The sequence below is a fragment of the Acromyrmex echinatior genome, chromosome 17 (assembly GCF_024713525.1).
Source record: "Acromyrmex echinatior isolate Ae372 chromosome 17, ASM2471352v2, whole genome shotgun sequence".
Classification (NCBI taxonomy): domain Eukaryota; kingdom Metazoa; phylum Arthropoda; class Insecta; order Hymenoptera; family Formicidae; genus Acromyrmex; species Acromyrmex echinatior.
In genome coordinates, this window is record NC_141868.1 from 3,757,711 (window position 1) to 3,782,467 (window position 24,757).

General features: G+C 40.5%; 1 protein-coding gene across 6 annotated transcripts in view; it reads left to right on the plus strand.

Moving 5' to 3' along the window:
- The window catches only part of LOC105151894 (uncharacterized), a 121,451-nt gene that overhangs the window by 66,713 nt on the left and 29,981 nt on the right, over positions 1-24,757 (plus strand). For 2 of the 6 annotated variants that reach the window (XM_087415015.1, XM_087415016.1), the window contains one exon: positions 8,158-8,230. The exons of the other annotated variants lie outside the window; for them this stretch is intronic. In XM_087415015.1, the coding sequence (XP_087271141.1) occupies positions 8,158-8,230 (73 nt within the window). The remainder of the gene's footprint in view (positions 1-8,157; positions 8,231-24,757) is intronic. 6 annotated transcript variants of the gene reach the window in all.

Genomic DNA, 24,757 nt, shown 5'->3' on the forward strand with positions numbered 1-24,757 from the left:
AGATATGAAATATCTTCTATAAGCCATAATTAGTAGTCGATCAGAAGTCAGCTGAAGTGAGTTGTGAGTGAGTATTATAAAGTAGGGTATTATAAAGGAATGAATCAATCAGACTGAAAATGACCGATTTCTATTTCTCATAGAGTTAAAAACGTAAATTACATTGTGACTAACTAATGAAAAAACAATTTGTGTTTGCTCGAGCTTTATCGAGAAATTAATTAGAACTAACATAATCCGAAACTGAATGAGCTAATATGACTCATTTTGGATGCAGATTCCTAGAATTTATGACTTATAATTCTGACTTACCATCAATGTGGGTGATATGAGTGACTAACGGCTTATTGTTGACAGTCCAATATAGTTTCTCCATAATCTCTTTGAATACATGAAAAATATTCGACACTTACTGCGCTTTGCAGCGAGTTAGCACATATTTTTTTTTCTCTTTCGTACTATTGCAGAGCGAGATAGACCTCTCTCTCTTTTGATGAAAAATGTTGATGTTATGATTAGATTCTGATTCGAGGATCTCTAGATAAGCATAATCTGATATGCCGGTATCGCAATCGACTTCCAGAAAACATCCTAAATCCTAAGAATTCCCAGAATGTTCCCAGGATGTTGTTGGGATAATACAGTGTTGTGTAGGTTTCTCGTACCCCTTCGGGGCGGTGCATAAATTTTTACGATATGCTTCGAGAGGGTTAAATCAGATGCTACTTTAAATCAGACATTTAGATAATGGAGACGAGTATCACGGCGAGGTATCCCGAAGTCACCTGGTGTTCGGAAAGGGTAGATTTTGTACAATAAATCCCGGGACGATTTTCCCCCGCAGAAAACTTTACGATGAAAAAGTCACCGCACGCGCGTTGGCGGTAAATTTTCATTTGACAAATAAATCTTAATCTCTTCCAAAGGAATAGGATAAGTTTGCCCGCGAGAGAAAAAAAGAGAGAGGCCGTGTTCGCGAAAAATCTATAGTCGTATCTTTTTTCTTTTTTTTTTTCCCGACCACGAGGACCATAGTCGCCAAAGGATTCTGTGCGCCATTCGCTTGCAAATTATTCCGTAACCTTTGATTCCTCTCGTCGTCTGAACGGCCGCCTCTTTTCCGCAGAGCCTCTTTTTTTTTTCCAAGGCTCATCCCTCTGTTTATCCGCGCGCTCGCGTCATTATTGACTCGGCAGTCGAGAAAGAAACGCGGTCGGGCCTCGCGCTATTTGCTCTTATTAATAGCACACGGCGTGCCGGCGTCGCTCCGCGCGGCGCCGCTATGAAAGTTAAATTAAATTTTCGATGGTAATGAAATCAGCACAATCGAGCCGGGCCGTACCGGGCCGATGCGACAAGCGGGACCGATCGGCAAATCAATCGGCTGGCGATCGACGGGACGGATCCAAGGGATATACCTTCCCCGATCCTCCGATCCAAAGAGACCAAAGGCGAAGGGCCAAAGAGGGTCAGGCGGCGAAAAGCGGCATGGGGGGAGGATTCGGGAACAGAGGGGTTGGGGGAGGAAAAAAGCGCCCCGAACGCGGCCCGTTCCCGTCGACTGACGCAACGGTCGCTCTCGCAAAGGATTTATCCGCGAAACGCCGTTCTCCCTCCCCCCCCCACCCCTTTCTCCACCTACGCCCGTTGCAGAATTGAAACACAGTAATATGTTATTGGTAAGCTCTTCCTTTTACATCGGCAAGCGCCAATAAATGCTGCAGACAGGTTAACGAACCGGCCGCAGAAGACAGGGAAATATGGCGCGAGTGCGCGCCTACGAGGGTATGGTGGAAGAGAAAGACAGGTGGATGGACATTGCGCGGAAAAAGACAGAGGCAGAGGAGGAGAACGAGCCACGAGGTGGAGGAAGAGACTCGGGATGGTGGATAGATATCCGGAGTTTGCGCCAGAGAGAGAGAGAGAGAGAGAGAAAAAGAGAGAGAAAGAGCGAGCGCCCAGAGAACCCACAGATAGATAGAGACAGAGAGAGAGAGAGAGGGGAGGGGGAGGGGGAAAGAGAGAGTACCATCGCTCGCCGCCCATCGTCACGATAGAGGTGGCATCGCTAAACTGTCGACTTCGAGCTTTTAATTCGCGATCAAAGGACCGTAACGATCCGTCGGTGCCCTCTCTCAGCACCGGCCACTCTTTCCGACGTCAAAATTACTTTTAAATTCCCACCCTCCTACCCCCCCGGGCTCGCCCTGCGCCCCACGTCTGTTCGACGTCCGCCCATGCACCCCCTGGATGCACCGGGGCCTCCTCACCCTTCGCTTTTCTCTGTCCGCGACCGACCGACCACTTTGCCGCTTTATAGCGTATGCGGATGCGCCATAGCGACGGCGGCGGACGCGAGCCATGAAACGAATTCGGGCGTCGCTTAAGAAAAAAAGAGGATAACGCCGAACAGGTGGTTCCGTCAAAGGTAATCGACTCTCTCTCTCTCTCTCTCTCCTTTTTCTCTCTATATCCTCTCCCTTTGCAACCGAGGGATGAGATTCGAGAATAGTGCAAGGGGAATTCGTGCCAACGAGGCATAGGGTGGACAGAGGAGGAAGAGAGTGTAATAATGACGTTTCATCCCGGCGAGCCTCTCTCCTGTTTTTCAAGAGACTTCGAGTCGATTGGCCCCCGGTCCTCATCTTCGGAATTTCTAAATCCCGGAAAGGTCCTGGAAAGCGCAAACTTCACGGGCCGGAATTTTCGGATCCACCAGGATGGATCCGCGGCGCTTCGGTTCTCGATTTACTTGGATTGGTGATTAAATACTTGAACTCTCGGAGCTTCCTCGTACCTTCAGACAGATCGAAAGACAGAGTAATTTTTTATAAGGGAAAAGAAGTGAAATCCCTCTAAATTCCATCTGAAAAGAAATCGAAGAACTTCAGGCTATCGGAGAGAAATTTCCTTAAATTTCTACTAATTGTAAAAGGAAACCCAGGCGAATGAGCGTAATTGATTTTTTTTTTCCGCTTAAATTACGTCTAACTTTCTTCAATTTAGTCATTTGCATCTGATAAACCATCTTTAATCGCGATCGATTGGAATGCATGGAAAAATTTTCGAGCGAGCTATTTTTCAATAATCAAAATGCATTTAGCGATCTTTTATGCTATTCGTGCTCGGAATATCGAAGAGCCAGCGTCACACGCGGGCTTGATATCCTTTAACGGATCATATTAAAAACACAGATTGATCCATTAAAACGCATCGCTATTCTTTCACCGTCTTGGGAATGAGAAATGACACTTCTTCGCTAAAGGATATTTTTGCCGAAACGCTGAAACGACAAAATGACGGCTGTAATCATCCGAGGTCGAATCGCGAGAGCGGATGATGGACGCGGAGTTTGATTTTTTATTCCTCCCTCGACCGAAGATAATCGGGTCGCGCGTCGCGAGCAAAGAAAGGACTCTGAAAAATAGACTCGACTTCTTATTCTATCTCTCTCTCTCTCTCTCTCTCTCTCTCTCTCTCTTTCTCTCTCTCTTTCTCTCCACCTCCTCCTTTCTTCCCCGACCATCTCCGTCGTATTTTCGATTCGTCGTTAGACGACAGAAATGACGCTTCGTTTGTTTGCGTCCTGCTTCGATTCGGCGCATTATTACGCGAACAAGATCGGCCGTGATTCAATAAAATAAGTCCGCGGACTTTAATTAACAATTCGAACAACTGCCGTTAATTCTACAGTTAATTAAAATGTTGTCGGCGTTGAATGAATGACGCATTCTTCGAAACTTAAAAGGGTTTGGCTACCACGGTGGATAACATTCTTCGCTGTTGCACGCTTCTTACGTACATTTTTAACCCTTTAAGTGGTACCAGGGTCTTTAAAAAATTATATCCTTGGTAAATGTTAAACTAATTCCCTATAAGACACAATATTCTTAGAATGTCATGTGAATATTAAAAAGGGTAAAGAATATTCATATAATATTCCAGGAATTTTGTGTTATAAGGTTAGTTCAACAGAAACTTTGTTCCAAAGAAAATTTCTTCTCATACATTATTAATGTATAAACAAGTAATTTTCAAGCTTTTTGTTCAATGATAAGGAAAATCATGATGAGGAAATTCTATTGATTGATATTACTTACAAATGCAAGAAAAACCAAATGTCTTTTTGCCAATAAATATCCAATTTTACTGATAAAATATTAATACAGTTTAATAATATATTGCAAAACTATCACAGTATTTTTAGGAATTTATTTTTTATTTTCACATATCATGTTGTACTAAATAATTTTTCTTTCAAAATCATATAATAAAGAATTTTACTACAACCTATTGTTTTTTTTTTGGATCCGCTATTTTATTCAATTTTATGTTTCGATTTTTCGATTCAATGATTCCTTAAACTTCTAAAAATAATTAAACATTAAGATGTTATTTCTTAAAAAATCCAGATCTTAAAGAAAGATTGAAAAGAACAAACATGATCCCTTGTAACACATTCTGGACGAGAAACCTGTAACATTTACTATAAATATAATATACAGAGAAATATTATGTAACATCTATTTGGATTTACACATCGAGAGAGAATTATTTGTTATTTGTAACCATAATTGCAAAATAATGGCAAATTATGATAAAAAATTCCTTTTCAGTTATTTTCTTACGTTAATAATAATAATAATAATATTTATAATTCTTATACTAAAAAATATATAGTTGACATAAAAAGGACTATAAATTATAATTAAATTATATACCATCTTTTTCCCCTCAGTCTAAAACTAATTAAATTAACGATGAAAATGATGCGATATCGCGTTGTGAGATTGATATATTAACACTGACAATTTTTACCTTCCTACCGCTTGATTTCAACTTATTTCCTGCAATCGAACGAGATAAAACAACAAAATAGTACGTCGATAATTTCATGGACATTAAATCTGCGAATCGGATACATAACGCTATGGAGATAATTTTTAAAATAAGGAGCGTTAAGACACGTCATATCGATTCGGCTCGACGATTCGATAATGCTCCGGGCGACTAATCGGCGTGGAGCGAGTTCCAAAAAGCTTCCCGATCGCACGAATCCACCCCGCCCTTCCCCATCCTTCTCTCTCTCTCTCTTTTTTTTTGCCTTTCTCTTTAATCGTTCGTCTCCCGAAAAAAGAGACGACGGCGAACGCGGGCGAACGGAAAAATATATCGGCTGCGAGTGCATGAGCGCGATGAGCATCCCGCGCAACACGGATGGAGAACGCGCGCGCAGGACGAGGACGACGATGAGGACGAGCAAATCGCCGGCCCCGACAGATATTCAGCTCTTTTTATTCCCGCTTACGTCCGTTTACGTCCCCCGATCGCTTTTCGCGTGGACTAAATACGGCGTGCGTTAACAACGCCCGGCATACATGTGTGTATACCCACACACACGCACACACACACACATACACGCTCCCCGAATCCTATCGCAGAAGAGCATATAACGATTTTCTTTTCAGGACCAGGGCGTCCTCGAGTCTCCGCGGGGCGGAAAGACTCCATTTAGATAATCGCAGTTACGGTGTAAGAGCATAAGGTGCCTTCACTCACCTATTTCCACTAGAAAACTGGATCGAATGGAAGAAATTAAGACACTTAACACATATGTGTCTTAACTTGGCACATTGATCTCGACACCAGGAGAGATCCTCTAATCAGAGACTGACCTGTAAGAGCGTGTCATCCGTGTTCTGGCAAAATCCTGGAAGTGAGAAAAGTGTCTCTATCTGGCTCTGCAGAGAGAAAAAGATATGTGCTATGTCGCTCTGAATTACGAGAAAATGTCTAGAAATCCTCTAATCTGAATTTTGCTATGAGATAGCAATCTATAATTGGTCCCGCATTCTTCATCAAATCGTGTTAACCAGAGCGAGATAAAACGTATCTTTTCATTTACAATTTTAACGAAAATGTCGGATACCTTTTCGTGATCAGACCCTCAAGTAAAAGTCTTGTCACTCAATATTCTTTTCACGAGACAAATATGTGGCATTCCAGAAGCTATAAGGTAGACCATGAAAAGCTTACGGAAGTTTATAGTTTATATACTCTGTGAAAAAATCAAATATTGCCATATTTGTCTCGAGTATCCAGACTCTTACTTGAGGAGCACTAATTAGAGAATCCTTAGTCGGACCAATTAAATCTTCTTATGGCCAGTCTCTGATTAAAGGGTCTCCAAACACCATAACTGAGACAAGCCTTCCTGTGTGTGAGACATATTTACTGATTAGTGCAGACACGTGTGTAGATGCGTTTATACTTGTGCGAACTGCAGAATGTTCTCAGGAAAACCATAGTGATTTTACCCGAGTGGGAAACATCTTATACTTTTACACCGTGATCACAACTGAGATAATTGGCGTGAAACGCTGATTTATTTTCTCTCTCTAACAAAAAGCCCCGTGGATCCTCGAAGACGGCCGAACAGGAAGCGAGCGCTTGGACCTTGGAATCCCTGGATCCTGCAGTCCACGTGGGCGCTTCGGATCCACGATTTCGAAAATCCTTGGATTCCTCGAATTCTCGGATTTTTAAATATTCTATATGTATTTTTTTTTTTTTATTCCCTTTCGGACAGTCGAGTCTCAAAATCCGCGGATTCCTGGGATCGTCGGATACCAGGTCCTCGAGCCTCAGCGATTCCTTGGACCCGTGCGGATCCTCGGATCCCACGACGGTGCCAGGGAAAAGTGGTCGCTGGATCAAGTGAGCTTGACCGATCGGGCCGGACGTAGATCAAAATAAAGGACCCTCGAATTCTCTCCGCTTTCGCGAAGCGGCCGCTCGGTTCGGCTCGTTGATTTCGTTTCGAATTTAGAGTGGACTTCTACCCGTAGTTTGGTACCCCGAGGCAAGGAGAGCGACAGGGGCCGTCCGCGCCGAGGGCCACTTGATTTGCGTTTCTTGTTCTCTGACGCAGCGTCCCTCTTTATTTCAATGGCGGGCGAGATTTAACGGTCCCCCACGGGTCCCTGCGATTTCTCTTTCGTCGCCAACTCGATCCCCTCCGGTGCAAGGAAGGGAAATGAAAAGAATAAAAGAAAAAAAAAAAGAAAGACAAAGAGAAAGCGACGACGAGGTAGCGCGGTTTACTTAAGGAGTTACGGTAGCCTACGGTCAGTCGGGAAGCAAGAAGTTACGACCGCCGTATGGTCAGACATGAAATCAGGAGTTACGGTCGCACTCGATCAGACAAGGTTTATTAGGTTAATTTTGAAATTTACTCGGTATTTGTTATTTTATCAATAAAACGTGCGTTTCAATTAACCGATTAGCTTGATAAATTGTCATTTTTTTTCTGAATTTCTGGAAAAATTTGTTTCTCTCGACTGAAAAGTAAAGTGTATCCCCGCAATGGGATGTCATCGCGATATTTCACGCGATTGTGTATCGTTATCATTCTCGATCGCGATTATGGGGCTTAAATACGTCTCGCGACGTCGCCGTTGCTTTCTCTGCCGGCGACGGAAGAGAACGCGAAACAGAAAATCAACGATGAGAGGGTTTGTGTGCGTCGCCCCGACCTAAGAGACAGAGACGGAGTGAGAGATAGAGACGGAGTGTAATGGAAAAAGAGGCAAGGAGAGTGCAGGACGGAGATGAAAAAGCGGCAACGAGAGAAACGGCGACCAGAAAGAGAGAGAGAGAGAGAGAGAGAGAGAGAGAGAGAGAATGAAGAGAGAGAAAGAGAGAGAAACGCCGTCGAATAATTAAGCAGTCGCTCGCAAACTTGGTCCCGGTAGAAAAATCCTTCCTCGTTGATGTTTCGATACACGATCGACCAGAGAAAATTAAATAAAATTTTTATAATATGCTATGCTTGAAGAAATGTTGATTTAACTGTTAAACTCTGATTTAATAGCATCACGAATGAAGGTTCTTTCACTAAGGCCGATTTACGTGCCGCATATAATTATCCGACGGCGTTTCATCATGAATCAAATTGTTTCTACAAAGACAATCAGAAAGAACGAGAGAGAAAGATAGAGAGAAAGAGAGAGAGAGAGAGAGAGAAAGAGGGGGAGAGAAAGAGAGAGAAAGTCGCGGGGTGAGAAAAAAAAAAGAAGTCGCCTTCTCCGTTTCTCGTCGTCTCGTCGAAGGCCGTCGTCCGTCCCTGACCCTACCAAAGTGTGTTTTGCATTGCAGACTACCAGATGCGCAATGTTAACGTGAGATCGGTCAACTCTAAACGAAGGAAAACACCCTCCTCTTCCTGCTTGTGAGTCTCTCAGTTTCGGTGTTTCGTAAATAATTCCACCTATGATAACCACACATGTTTCTGAAACCAGATTACTATGACATTGTTGTAATGGTTCGAGATTACATTGACCTTTGACCTTTGTCTTTATATATTATACGAATACGTATACCACACATGCATACACACACACACACACACACACACACACACACACACACACACGTGGACACACGCGTGAATGGAAAGGAGTCCTCCTCGAAACTTTCTTTCACAATCCCTTTGTTTAACAAATATATTCCAAACGAAAGTTTGGAAACACTTTTTTAATAAGTTTTTGGGATTATTTAATTCAAGTACTTATAACAATCTACTTTCTAAACAACAATCTTTTAATCCAATAAGTGTTACTGGATTAAAAGATTCAGAAGAATTATTATTAATAAAACCCATTGTTATAGATATTTGAAGTCATCCCAAAGGGATATCATATTTGTAAAAATGTTTCCTCAAACTTTCGACACGAAGTGTATCTCTCGAATTGTTGATTCGTGTCCATACAACGCACTTATCCGAAAGACATCCGTGGGACATTCTGAAAACATTCTTAGGATGTTCTCTGGACGTCTTTAAGAAATCTCTTGGACATCCGTGTATGGGTAAGCAAAATTAATTGATCTCACTTTAGAGAAAATCTTTTCTCAAAATTAGAGAGAGAGATACATCGAAATTCTCGAGGAAATTCGGATAACTTCGTGTTTTATTGCGTGTCGAGTCTGTTGAAACGGCGACAACGAAATGCCGTACTGGGAAAAATAGGATCCGTTAGCAAACGTTGCCGCTGTTTCCTTTGAACAGAATTGGCTCACGATAAAACGCGATTCTACATAATCGAATATCGCCCGACTGAAAATATCGATACGTTGTTTTTTTTTTCCCCCTCGCCTGTTTCTTTTTTTCCCGGAAGATGCGGACTTCTCACTGTTCACGCAGAGACACTTTGCCGATGACATTTAACACGACTTGCCTTTGCGTTTTTGGTTCAGTCAGTTCATCCTCCCCCCCATTGATTCGCTCCCTCATCCCTCGATCGCCCGGCTGAGTCCTTTCGTCAATTGCTTTCGATTGACTGACTGATGGATGAATCGATCGATCGACCTCATGCATATGTACAGATATTATATGTCTACGTTTTATAGGCGCAGCTTCTTCTTCTTCTTTCTTTACCTCTATCAACAATTTGTTTTTCTTTTTCTCTCGCATTTTTGTTCATCTTCAATTTCCATGCAGCCGCCGCTCGAGCGAGGTGAGGAAATCGGCGAGGAGAGAGATCGGAATCGAACCGTTTTCGCGCGCGAAAATTCCCGAGGGGGGAGGATCCAAAAAAAAAAAAAAAATAGAGCCGTGGAACGACGGGACGGAAAAATTAGCAGCGTCGCGACGCGACGCGACGCAGGCGTACGCTGCGTCGTCGTCGTCGTCGTCGTACGCACGATTTTTCCGCACGGTCGACCGGGTCCCGTAATGACGAATCGAATTGAAGAGGCCGGGAGAAGGTGGCGTGCTCGATGGAATCGTGCCTGGAAGTCGACGGATGTCCCGCGATCGCAGGCCTCGGTCGCAGGACATCTTCCTTCAGCACGTCTTCCGCGAGACGCGAGTCTCCCCGGTCTCGAAGGCCCTGGTCTAAAGTTCTATATTAATAAAAGTAGCGCATTTCTTTGATCTCAACCGAAATGCCGACAACTTTCCTATTGGCTATTTCGACCGCCATCTTGGATCTAGTTGTCTGTAACCCAATAAGCGCTTAGTATTATTGGTACATGGTATGGTTAGTAGGTCCAATATGGCAGACTTTTGCGCTACTTTTATTAATAGACAGCTTTACCCTGGCCCCTTTCTCCTTACCCAAGTAACGCGATGTCACGTGAAATTGACAGAAAATTCAGCGAAACTTTCGTCTAAAGTTTGAGAAAAACCAGAGATGCGTCTTTGAGTCAATTAGGTTAGGTTAGTCACCGCCGTCATTTTTTTTCCTCAATATGGATGTACTGATTGGCTGTCTAAATCACGTGGTCACGTGCCATAAATCACATGATCACAGTGGCGTTTTCTATCCTTACTATGATAACCAATCAGTCGATATTCTTCAGCAACCAATCGGACTATACCTTTCTATGACGAATCTCTGGTTTTCTAGAAATCTACTTTCAAGTCTCAATCAAATGACGTCATCTCGATCTTGTCGTGACAGTCGAACGTTACTTGGGCACTTCTTTCTCGCGGAAAATGCCTCCAACGTTTCCCGACAATCTTTTCCCTCGGCGTGACGAAGTAAACCTCTCCCGAGGGAGAATTCAGAATCGAAGGTATCCCGCCACTCTCCCGAGGGATACGTCGCGTCGCCGTCGTCACCGCTTAATCGGTATCGCTGTGTTTCGCGAGATCGTCGAGATCGTTCCGCTTCGCCGAGAATATCCGGATTGACCTTTGTCAAATTTATTTGGGCGAGGGATATTGGGAAGCGCGCGTGTATCGAAACGGACGGAGTGGAGGGATCAACGCCGGGGGTGCATCTTCGCGCGCGAGAGGGATGGAAACGGAAAGGGAAGGGCGGTGGGGAAGAGCAGAGGGATTAAAGATTAATCGGGAATAACGTACGGTACAAAACAGGCGCGGAGAATGGCGAGCGGATGGCGGGCTGCATTTATATATTATGACTGAGTTCTGTTTGTTGATTTAGCTGTGCGACCAGCATCGACAGCTCTCGAAAAGGCAAGCGAATCTCTCACATGGGTGGGGAAATATATACATATATACAAACGAATATCCATGCACGCTCGCTGTACCTGTATGAACCGTATATACATATATATCTATATATATATACATACGTGATTATGGCCTTCTATATACCCATCCGCCTACATATTATATATATTATATATACCGTATCTTGCTGCTGCTTCTTTAAACGTAAGCTTTAGATTAAAAGAGAAACAGACATCACACACAACAAACAACTAACACCACAATACAACAACGATTCCAGTCGTATGTATATGTGAACTAACCATTACAAGCAATTCCGAAAAACAAGGAAAGTACCAATATACCAGACAAGTGACACACGTACGGAGGCATTTTATTGAGAAGACGCTCGAGTCGCTGCTTGTTGGACTGATAGAGAGGGTTGAGAAAAAGAAAGAAAAAGTAAAAAAAAAAAGGGTAGAAACGGGGGAGAAAGGAAAGGCCGACGGGTGGAAGGAGATGAGGGAGAAAAGCGAACGCTCTGTTTCGAGGATTATTAACAGGGAATCGTATTCCAAATTGAATCGGCAACGATCAAGTAGTTCTTTAGCCCTTTAACTGACCTGAGACGTTCCTTACAGCGCAATCAGTCGCAACTTTTCGCGATAAACGTCAATTCTGCTTCCTGTCATCAAGGCTTTGAGACGGTACCACGAATACAGTAAGATCATACCAGCCTGAATGCCACCAAGATCTTTGATGATTTCCTTTTACAATTTTTGTGTCAAATGTTTATAAATCGTTGGAATAGTTTCGTTAAAGTATATGTAAAAGTTTAGCTAGGTATAGATTTAAAAATAATTTTATTGGACACGACTATGTAGAATGTTTAACCCTTCAAGTATCTTTTTTAGGCTTTTAAAAAAGAATCTAGGATGATTTTGTAATATTTTTCAAATAGACTTTAAGTCAAATGTTAAAATCTTGATTTAATAAAAATTAAAATGTGAGTAAAACTAAGGAAGAGGAATTTGAAAGTGAAATTTCATTTGTTTCAAAAGAACTTCAGATTGCAGACAAAGGATTACACGTTGATGACAATAACGCAAAAAATTTTCAGCAATCAGTTTAAGCGTTCTACATAATTATTTCGATGGCTCAAATAAAATTACTCTCAAATCTGTATCTAGTTAAATTTTCAGATACTTTAGCAAGACTGTTCTTTCCGAGTAATTTTAATAAAAAGGATCTTGACGATACTCGGCGGTAGATCTTGTCACCCATTCGAGACAAAACGCTTATTCAGAAGTCCTTTACTAAAACATGAGCGGCAGGGCAATAGTTTTTTTTTAAATATTATTCCAAAAGTCGCAACTAAAGTTCTCAACTCTATTGCATATCATTGTCGTTCGTCCAGTTCTAAAACTTCACTTTTGTCGGAAATATCTCGGATGATCTATATCTAATAGAAACAAAATTATAGTTGTAATGTGGAATCGTGCGTGATGTGGAATTAAAAAGGTGTAAGCTAAATTTCTGATTAATCTCAGCAGTTGCGTTCACTGCTTTGCTCGTCGCAAAGAGGCAAATAAGGAACGTGCCTCTTCCGACGTTCCTAATCCAGGTTAAAATTGATCGCGTTACCAAGAGCAACGAAGGGATCCAGTTAAAGGGTTAATCCGCGCCCGCGGCATCCAGCTTTCGCGATTCTTGCGCGGGTAACCTCGTCGCTACCGAGCAGCCACACTCTAAATTCGAAACCAAATATGCGAAAATCGGAAAGAAAGAGAGACCACGGAGAAAAAGTGAAGGAGAGAATGAAAGAGAGTGTATGTGAGCGAGCGAGCGAGCGAGAGGAAGAGAGGGAGGAGAGGGGAGGTCACACACGCAGGAAATCACTGGGCGATCGGATTGATCCCGACTTGACGTGGACACGATCGCTTGCGACAGGGGCGTGAAATGTTCGCCTGTCATTGGCAGGGTTTTGTTTCTTGGTCACTTTGCACTCGACTCTCGTTACCCTCGATTAACGCTTTCGACGAAATTTTCCCGCCCTCCGAAAGTTAAGTCCGCGGGAGAGCGTCGGTTTTCAGATTTTACGCGACGGGAGTGTAAAACGCACACCCACGCGTCTATCGGAACGACCCTGCGAATGACACCGGAAGTGGGTGGTATTGGCTATCGACGATACCTCACCGAGATTAAATATGCATCGTCCCTTCTCGGATGATCTATATTTACTCGCTCAATTGAATTATTAATAATTATACAGTTCTACTTAGCGCCACAAGTTCCATACAAAGATATGCCGGGTCTTTGAAGAAGTTTCTTAAATTAATTTTAGCGTAATTATCCTTTGAAAACATCTAAATTTTTTGCATCGCGTCAAATACCTTAAAATAAAAGATACACGAGTGTCTAATTTTCGTTAGAAAATTGCGAACTTTGAAACGAAAGACGGCAAGAATTTCTATTTTTTTATTGGAATTTGCATCGAGGACTTCAAAAAATGGAACAACAAAAGTTGTTTTTCTTTTTTTTTTTTAATTAAAATTTGTAAAACGAAATTATTTATGTATTAACGAATTAATGTTAATAAGACAAAGTCATTGCGAAATGAAAGCTAAATAGCGAATTTGGAAAAGAATTTTTACATTAATACAAGTCGAAGACAATGCCACCCATGTAGAAGAGCTCACGCGAGAGGAATAAAAAATTTTTTTCTTTCGTCATCTTTCCGTAGAAGGTACGATCTTCCATTCTGCAAAAAGCGATATATTTCCTTTCCTTCAGCGGGAAAACGGCCCGTACGAAAATTGCGGGCGAGGGCATGTTTATCGGTAACGGCAAATAATTAAGTTAATGACGGCCCGTTGAATGATGTAACACAGCAAATGGCGTATTGAATAATTACCGTGACCTATGAGAAAACCGAATTGATCCTAACGCACTCGCCGCGGTCGCTGTTAATTGGTTTCCGCGTTTTCATTAATTTTTAACGCCTCATAACCATAATTGCTGTTTATCGAGTTTATCATTTCTACAACGTGAACACCCCGATACCTCCGTATTTGTCGTTCTCCTTCATTTATCGAAAGATCAAAGATTTATACATATATATGTACATTGTGCATTTGAAATTTAATTTGCGCAATAAATAAAAACAATGTGAATAGAGGTAAAATAATAACAATAACAACTTCATTGAATCGATGATAATATAAACGTTTTAATAAATCATCAACATACAAAAATATTGTGACTATATGTTAAAGTAAAAAGCATCAAAATACGTAAGTGAGGCTACAGCTGGATAGCTGATATGATGCCTTACTTGATTATTAATACAATAATATAGATATATTTTTTATTCAATATGACATGATTACAATACAAACATATTACAAGTGGTTGTAAAATGTGTGAGGAAATTCTCAGACATGCTGTAATATTAGACAAATCCTACAGCAAACGAAACTTTATCTAAACAGACATATAAGATATTATCGATGAAATATCACAGGCAGACAGAGTCTTATAAACTGGAAAGATACATAGTGAAATAATGAAAGTATAAAAAATATAAAATAATAAAATGTGTATGTGTATTTTTTGTACCTCTATTCACATATCATTATTTCTATTCATTACATAAATTAAATTGTAGATACACGACATGTTTCGTAACAGTCAGAATGACAGGATATTCTTTATTGATAAAAGAATAAAAACGTTACATTTTTTTCCGTACCTTCGCATGACCTTTTCTCTCGTCACCGGTGACTTACCAAATGAATTTTCCTATAACGCAAAATGATTAACGTTTTCTGCAGCATGGAAGACGCGTCAATCCACGGCGATGATGATGTACGATTGTCGATGTATTTCAAGCAAAACCGCTCGAGATTGCGGCAAAACGCGACATGACGATTGTATCGGTTTGCCGATAAGTAGCGTACTGGTTTCCGGTTTCATTAACAATGAGATTAATCGAGAACCGTTTATTTCGGCCGGCCAGCATTCTCCAGCGAGCGCCGAATTAACACGCCGATGGAACGTGACTCTAATAACACAACACGCTGATGACACAAAATGACGGTCGTATCTCTTTCCGTTCTCTCTCTTTTTTTTTTCTTTTCTTCTTTTTTTACGTGTGCGACAAACAAGCGAGGATATCGTTCGAAACCGCGATTCACAAAACGAGAATATTAATAAAACGATCATATGTGTCGCGAGTGTTAGAAAAAAAGAATTTGAAAAATATTTTTCGCCGGAAATATTGCGAGTTTACACTGTTGGTTTTAACCGCGGGTTTTATTGAGAAATTATTCAGATACAACATTTTAGGATTTCTATTTTTTTTTTTTTTTCGTTCAGAAAATTGACTTGCCGCACGAAATGCGGAATAAAAATTTCTCGCTCACGAATGACGATGAATGAGCTCTTCGCTATTACGAGTCAAAGACATGAATACGAATCAACGTTTCTTTAGCCCCGATAGTCACGATCATGTTCTGCGAAGGTTACAATCGATCCCGTCATCCAATGTGTTCATTCGATCAGAAGTAAGCACACTCAGAGAAAAACATAGTGACGACTATAAAGGTGACAACTATAAAAGTTTTATGCATAGAATTAATGTTGATAGTTGAATTAACTCATATAACACTGGCAGCAATATTGCTGCAATGTTTGCAATATTTCTGGGATGTTACAATGCTGTTGTAACTTTGCTGGAATGATCTGTGTTGTAATGGCGTAGTTGGAAAAACTATAAAATAATAGTCGAATAAAGTTGTAATGACTATAAAATAGTATAGTTGAATAAAAGAAACTATTTTATAGTAATAATTATAAAATAGTTGTCTCTGAACTATTTTATAGTTGTAGTAATCATTATAAAATAATATAATTGGCTAAAGTGTTTTATAGTTGTTACTACTGTAAAATAGTAATTTAATAAACACTATTTTATAGATGTAATAACTACAAAATAATAGTAGCATAAAAAGCGACTACTTATAGTCGCAATAAAAATGAAGTGTGTAGTCGAATATACTATTTTATAGTTGCTACAACTGTAGAATAATTTACTCAACTGTGTACATTAATTCTCCACTCATAAAACTTGAATAGTCGTGACCTTTATAGTCGCCACCACTAAATCTTTTCCTCCGAGTGGACGAAGCCACGCTGGGACAAACACTCACGCACGCACGCACACGCAGACACAAGTACATCAGGAGACACACATACATACGCACGCACGCACGCAAAATTGTACACTTTTTTCAAAAAGTGATTCCAAAAGCTATCTCAAATTCGGCTGTAAATTATATATGCGAATAGGCGAACCACAGATATCTCGTACTCGAACGTTCAATTCGCCCACAGAACACTTGCCCCGTGGTTGAAATACATCGGCAAAAGGGTATCCCCGAAACACCCCCGCGATCGCAGGCACTCCTCGCGTTAACACTCAGACACTCTTCGTTCCGGATTCTGGAACGCCGATCTCTCGAATGCGTCGGCGTTGTAGAGCCGTGAGAATATCAAAGATCGAAACGCGTTAATTTTCCAGCCTGAGATTGATCGTACCCACATCAGTGACGTTTACGAGCGAAAGCTGCGAGAATCACGAGGGGTGCGCGTTAAACACAATTGAGAGTTGCATTGCCCGAAGGAAGAGAGAGGGAAGAGCGCCTTTTAACGGAGTAAAGAAAGAATAAAGAGAGATTGAAAGCAAAAAGAGGGGGAAGGGGAGGGTGGGGGACGATACGGCCGGTCAGTCGGTTTTTTTTTTTTTTTTTTCGGAGGAGAAGAGAGATGAATTTCTCAATAAAACGCCACCGGGCTGTATATCTCAGTCAATATATCTCCATCTATATATATCTCTATAAATATATATTATATATATAAATATATTAGTAGTACATATACTGCATGGCTAACATATACATATTATATTACGTAATATTCACGAGAGTGACTCTAACGAAGATTTTCCCCTCCGTTCTGCGTCTTCGGGTCTGTCCGCCGCCGCGATGCGCGACGAAGGGGATGAAGGGGTGCACATCGCGGCGGTGATCGCCGGTCGATTCACCCGAAAAGAGCGCACGTTTTGGGCGAAGGAAGCAGGGGGTAGTCGGGATAATTCAAAACAAACTGGGGGGAGGAGGTCACCACCGTGCGGGCGCGCGCGGCCCTCCGCACGAGGGTGTCCCTGAACGAAAATAGCCCTCCACAAGCGCGCAACACAAGGGCGTCGTGTGCCGTCATCGCCGTCGCCGTCGCCGCGACAGTGCAACGCTGCACACACGTATATGTACATCCACACGTAACAAAAGCGCGCGCGCGCGCACACACACACACACACATGTACGTACACGCGACACACACGCGCACGTTGCACACGCGCGCGATAAGACCAGCACGAGCGACCGAAGGTGTTCTGACGTGAGGCAATTTATTTATTTCCGAGCCCGGGAAATATTGCCCGAATGCGAAATATGACAATTCCGCGATATCCCCAGCTGTCAAACGTCTTCGTTTCTCTATTTCTTTTTTTATCCTCTCTATCTCTTTTACCGAAACGCGTCCCGTTCATTAATTCGAGCTTCAATTGCTCGGCTCGAAATCCGCGAGAAAATCTACAACCTTGATCACATGGGCGTAAACCAGGATTTTCTTTCGGAAAAAAATTATCCATTCTGTTATTACTGTAAATAGCAATTTTTGCATTTAACGAATTATTTTTTTTTATATTTCAGAGATTAGGATGTTTCCTTCTCGTTTCTGATTTTTTGAATGGAAAAAATATTAAGTTTTGTAAATCATATATAATTATTTTTTTTTTTTTTTTTTTTTAGCAAAGTGTAAGTAAAATATAGTCATTAAAAATGCGCATTTTGCGTCTCAAAAAAAAACGTTGCAAAAACTTTCTTTATTGGATACACTGTCAAAGCTCCAACTACTGAAAGCTTCAGAAATTATATACATGATCATAACAGAGAGAAAAAAAAATTTTATGTGATAACAAAAAATTTATTCAGAGCCAGTGATATTTCTTTAATTAGAAATGAAAAAAAAAATGAACAACGCGGAAGAGAAATAACAAATAAAAAATAAAGAATTAAAAAAGTGAATAAAAAATTTGAGGGAATATTTGAATCTCCTCTTCCCTGAACACGCCTATGCTTGGTCAGAATACAAAGCTTTGTCAATTTTCTTGGAAAGGGCAGTAATATAAATATTCAAAGGAAGATGAATAAAATATTGAAAATGTTAAAAATAAATATCGTTTTTCAATCAAACTTTTTTTTTTATTTAATTTTTATTACATACAGAACGTTTACGTCAATTTGTGTGGGTGCTTCATGCTTTTGACCAAGGTTGTAGCTTTAAAAAAAAAAAACAGAAGAAACAAAGACGAGGAATTGACTGGCTACGAGGATCTTGCTAACGTTGCATTTCGCATTATTACGATGTAATGGGTTAAAGGTTAATTTACTTATAGATACTTTCCCACGTAAATTGCACCTCACATCAGAGACCTCCGCGTGCGACGCCCTACATCGCGCCCTTTGGAAGGTGGGACACCCAGTTGCGGGCCGCGCGATCCTTTCGTGGCGAATCCGACGACGGCGATTCGAAAAGTTTGTTTGTTACGTTTGCTCTACGGCATGGAAACGAGGACGGGCGACCCAACACGTGGGACCACCCGGCGCCCTCGTTTCCGGTGCCCTTCTCTGTCTCTCGCGTCTTTGTCCTTAGAACACGACACGAAGACGTACCACACGGGGAAAAGTGATCTTTAGACGAACTGCCGCCGCGCCAAGCGTCGACGAGTTTCACTGCGCCCTGCGCGTGCCTGACGACCTTAATGTAGACTCTACATTGATTGTAGAGAATACGTGCTCTTATAGACGCACTTATACGTGTATATATATATATATATATATATATATATATATATATATATATATATATATATATATATATACGTCTTGAGACACGAAGAATTTTTCTGAAAGCGAAATTAATCGTCTTTGTATTACAATTATCAATTTCCGTAATTTGCGACGCCCGTTTATAAGAGCGAATGATGTTTCCTGGCTGGGAAAATTTCGTCCTTAAACTCCTAGCCAGGATTTAATGATCGACAGGCGAGCGGAAGGTTTGTCGACGCGTGGCTTGGGAATGCGATGTCTCGATAGACGCGAGCATCTTGCTGCGTGCAGAACAACCCCCCCCCCCCGCCAGACAATCCCCATGACTATAGAGCTGTACTGAGAGTTACCAACCTTACTTAGCTGTTAAATGGATTGACAAATAGCCCTCCCGCCAGGTAGTACTTGCCCGCCCGCCCCCTTTGCTCAGCCCTAAAAACCAGCCCCTCGTAATTTGTTAGTCGAAACCACCCCCCCCCCCCTTCAACAAGACAAAGCATGAATGTCGAGAGGAAGTCTCGAGCACAGATACAAGTACAATTCCCATCCGTTGGATACACTCGACGCGTATATCATACAGCAAGTGAATATTGAAATGTAAAGATGTGCACTGAGAGAAAAGTATTTGATATAATTTGTGACTATAATTGCATGGTAAAGTGATTGTGATTAAGAAATCAACTTTCATAATTGTTGCTGCTAAAGAGTGATTATTATATTATATTTGTACTTTTATAATCTGTAGTTGTTTTCGAAATATATTTCATTTTATTCTTCTTTTCTAAAGAATCTCATTCCGAAAAAGTAAAGTGAGATTCATTCCAAAGAATTTAGAAAAAATAAATAGAATTACAAGGACATCTCTTGGAAAAGTAAAGTGTACTGTGTAAAAAATATAAATATTATTGCTAATGTTGGCAGTAATAATTATAAAAGTAGAGCTTCTAATCACAACAATTACTTTACCATGCAATTACAGTCGCAAGTACCTACTTGTGAATACTTTTCTCGCAGTCTGTGTAAAAGTTAATAAGTTTGTCTCTTTCCAAACCGCCCTTAATTCATTTCTCTGACAGACGAAGGTTCTCGTTGTCGCGAAACCTTGTAAAAAGTTCTTCCATGTTATGCCGGGGTGAATTCAGGACGGTTTGCGGAAATTAGCCCACCACCAAAATCGTGCAGTCTCTCTGTTAAGGTCAACCGAACGTTACACGAAATATGCATAATGTTTAATTACATTTAGGTGCAATACGACATATTGTGCACGCAAACACACGTAAGTATTAACGATGTTAGTTACGTATTCTCGCCGTATTTCGGGTCGCGCTTCTGTTTGCGCGTTCTGATATTTGGCGCGCTTGAATTAATGAACGACTTACGCGTTAATCTGTAATTAACGTAGTTCGTAAATGCATTCGACAGAATTGTAATCGAAAACTCGGAATAAACTCGCGCGGGTAGCGGATAATTTGACTGATTTATAACTTTTCGTGGTATCTGTGCTGTATCATATACGCGTCGAACAACTCTCACGAGTTACATGTACCGAGTCAACTACAACAGTAAACACCAAACATCTACGAGTGCCGAGAAATTTGCCGATTTCGCAATACGTAAGGATGTAGTTGCCGCCAATCGATCTTCGCGATTTAAACTCGTCGGGATTTTTCTTAACCTTTCCGAACTGGACGATTAATTTGTTGACCTACTCAATATAAATCTCCTTGTCAAGTGTCAAATTTCTTTTCTTTTTCTTTAGACGGAAAAAAACGGCTGAAATATTTGAAAACTAACTAAATCTCAAGCATGATGCGCAATTATAATTTATTGTAATATAATTATAGTGAAAATTATTTTCAAATCTGTATTTTCAGCTAAATTTTTTAATGTTTCAGTAAAATCTTCCTTTTCGTTATTACATCTGCAAATTTGGATTATTCTTGTATAAATATAGTATTCGTTTTTTTTAATTAACATAAAAGTAAGTCTTACGGACCCAGTGATTGTGTTACAGATTTTGACGTCAGCTCCGGAAAGTTAAATAGGTACTGAGAGAGAAATTTTGATATTTGTACTAATTACATGTTACCTTACTGCTGTAATGTTAGTTATAATAATTATATGTGTAGTTGGCACTAAAAATAATTACATTATAGTAATTAATATCATAAAATAATTTTTTCTCTCAGTGCAGCGTGTCCATACAGATAAAATATCTAAAAATTTATGTGGACACAAATCTGAAAACAATTTTACTGATTCATCAAAATAATTATATAGAGAACACAAACATGATGAGCAGTAAAAAGTTTTTTACATCAAGCAATCGGCTTGACCGTCTTACATAATTATTGTGATAAATCGACAAAATTTATTTTCAGGTCTGAATGTAGCTAAATTTTTAGATACTTTAACAAAATCGTGTGCGTGCGTGTGTGCAAGATGGAAGGTGTGCGATTTTATTTTACTTTTAGAAATTGATCTTGCAACAATCATAGAACTGTTCGCTCCATTCATCAAATGAAATAGTTATACATTCATTATAAAAATTATAAAAAGTCGTCTTATATTTTTATTACAAGTTTAAATAAAACGCGCAATAATCTCCATAGCCAGGATTAAAACGTCATCTCCGAAATCGTCGATTCCACCCTTTCGAGGAAGGAGAAAAAAGAATTACAGACACCAGGTTGGACCAGAGGGAGAGGGGATCGCGGGACAAAGGGTGGCAGGGCGCAAGGGAGGAACACGAAATGGGACACCGCGAATATCGCCGGTCGGCGCGCCGAGCAATAAGCAATAAAATCGAATCGCTGCCATAAATCTCAACGAAGCGAGAAAATTCGAAAGAAGCCGGCCGCGTCCGCGAACTCTGTCGCGGAATGCGAAACTTGTTCGAGCGAGGCAACGGGACACCGATCGGCAATGGGATTGTTGGATCTCTGACGAGTGAACCTCACCAGAAAGCCGAATTTAATGCTTGGACCTTCATTTTCAAAGGGAGATATTGCATTCGAAAGTTATCAAAGACAACCGGAGAATTTCAAAATCAATCTTCATTTATTTTGATTATTTATTCTTCTCATTATATTTTATGGAAAAATAAGGAGATAAAATCTAAAAAAGAATTTTAAAGTCGCCTTAGCGATGTATGATCAAAAATGTAAAAATCCTTGAACCTCCATTGTCAAAGAAGTTACCGAGATGTAAGTGCACCACTAAAATTATCGAATAAGTGAACTTAAAATTAATTTAAAAATTAATGTTCATTAATTTTTGTAAACAAAAATAACAACGTACATCGATTCTAAAGAAAAATTAAATTATAGAACACGAGTCGAAATTAATATTTCTTTATTATTAAATTTTCTAAACAAATAAGGAGTAAAAAAATTCATTGAAAAATTCATTTAAAGAAAATTCTCAAAATCTTATTAGTGCCAAAAATTAAAAAAAAATTCCAAAATTCTTGGTTACAGCAATCTCGAGAAGTTCGCATAGAGCTGCCGCAAATAATATTTCGATTTCTCACGTACACTTAAAATATCAGTTTTTCATTTGCCTTCATTAACCTTCACGAATTGTAAATAATTCAAGTCTTGAGTTCACAATTTAACTCGATATCAGCATAATCGCCATCTTTTTAATTCAGTCTTTCGCCGAGATAACCTCCGAGACTCCGTGTATATAACCAAAACGGAACGGAGGGGGTGGTCGCGTGCGTGTATTATTTTATTATATATATATCAAGGGGCTATTGGGGCCACGTGACGCCAGCGGACGGGTACCTCGCTTGGGAACGAGATCGCAATCATTCTTGAGTTATTCCAAACAGCGGCTCGAGTTCTCCGCTCTCGAGTATGTGGGTGAACGTGCCCACCATCCCCCGCCCCCTCGCCGCCATCCTCGTTTGACCCTCAAGTGACAAACTCGATTTTGATTGGAAAACGAAGCAATCCGCGGGACTGGCTAGCCCAAGCTACCTATATCACCCCTATATTAGCCCTCGAGCACTGACGTCTTCTCGAGTCAAGTCGAGCCACTCGGCTAGTCTCTCTCTCGATCGCGAAATTTACCTTTGATAATTACTTCAGCAAACCGCTCGCTTTCTAGCTGCTATCTTTTCAAGAATATTACGAAATATTTTTTTTTATAAGGACGTGAGTTTACGTGTAATTATCTCGTGAGATAATCTCTCCCGACAGCGGAGCTCGCCAAGTTTTCTCGGGATATCGCGATCTTGCAGTTCCTCAATTGCGAATTAACTCTGCGTGGAGTTTTGCACTTTCCGTCAACAATCTGGGTCTTTGAGCTTGAGGGTAGATTTTTTGTATTGTGTTCCGGGGACTGCACAAAAAGTCTGAATATATTCATGCATACTTGTGGAAGCTTCACAACAAGTTTTTACTATCGTAGAAGTCGGATTGTATTTTACTTATTTTTTACAGATTGAAATTTATTAGTTTTTAAATTCAGATTTAGATTCAGGTCCTTAAGCAACATTATGACCGATACTCCACGTTTCGTACATCTCTTTACTTATTTTCTTTTATTGGACTCTGGACTTCCAACTTAGAAAAGAGAGTCACAGTACATACCTTCATGATTCTTCTTATTTTGCATTTTGTATAACTTCTTGTCTTTATAATATTGCACATCATTAAAGTAGCTATTATCATTCAAAACAAACAAATAAGGACTCTTAAAATTGAATTAACAAAAACTAAAATAAAGAGTCTAAAATAATAAGTTAATTTCTAAAAATAGAATATATTACTATTCAGCTATTATTGTTATTCTTATTATTTATATCTATCAGACTTTATTTATTATTTATATCCATCGGACTCCACCATTACTATTTGGCTATTATTGTTATTATTATTTATATCTGCTGGAATCGACAATGTCCTCAAAGCCCAACTTGGCCGACGGAGAGTTAAATCCGCGATCGGGGCTGCGTTTAAAATTAACGACTCAACGTCCAACGTTGGACGAAGGACGGTTTCCTCCGAAGTGCACCTTCCGGCGAGGTGCATTTTACCCAACCTTTTGACCCACGTGGAGCTTGTCACCGCGTACTGTTCGAGAAAGGCATCGTCTCTTCGGCAGAGTACAAAGCATCGGGAACATCCCCGCCATCACTTCCGCTTTTGTTACGTCCGTATGCAACGCGCCTACGTGTGCACGATACACACACGCACACACACACACACACACAGAGACGAAGATCGTAGTGCATCGTCGTCGACTTTGAATCACGTTCGATTAAGCCTCCCACCGTGCGCGCGCGCGCGCACGTATTCCATCAGATTTTTCACGCGGTCTGATTGGCTGCTGTTGCACGGGGCCGTTCGTCAAAGCGACCGCGTCGTTGACAAACTCACCCGATATATGCTAACCACCCCGGCCGTGATACACACCCTTGATTTTATTGTTTCCCTAATTCTAGCTCGGGTATTTTTAAACTCGCCTTTCTACCCCTTTCCACGTCGATTCCAAACAAACGCATTAAAATCTAACGATCCATTCTTAACTTCGAGTTTTTCCTCCTTTTTTCGTTTGGGTTATACGTTGATTTTATTAAAAATAAATTCCAAACCTGAGGGATCGTTATTTCATAGAATGGAAACATTAGAAACGCACAAGAATTTAATTAAAGTAACGCTTGAATCTCGAAGATATTGCGCCCCAAAGATATCAGTGTACCTTACAATTATCAAACCATAAGAGAATTTCAAAATTAATTTCAAAAGTAATTTTTTTTTATTATTCAATTGTGTAAAAAAAAAAGGAAGTGAAAAATTAAACTTAAAGAAGAAAGTTGAATCTCAAAGTTGTGTTAGCG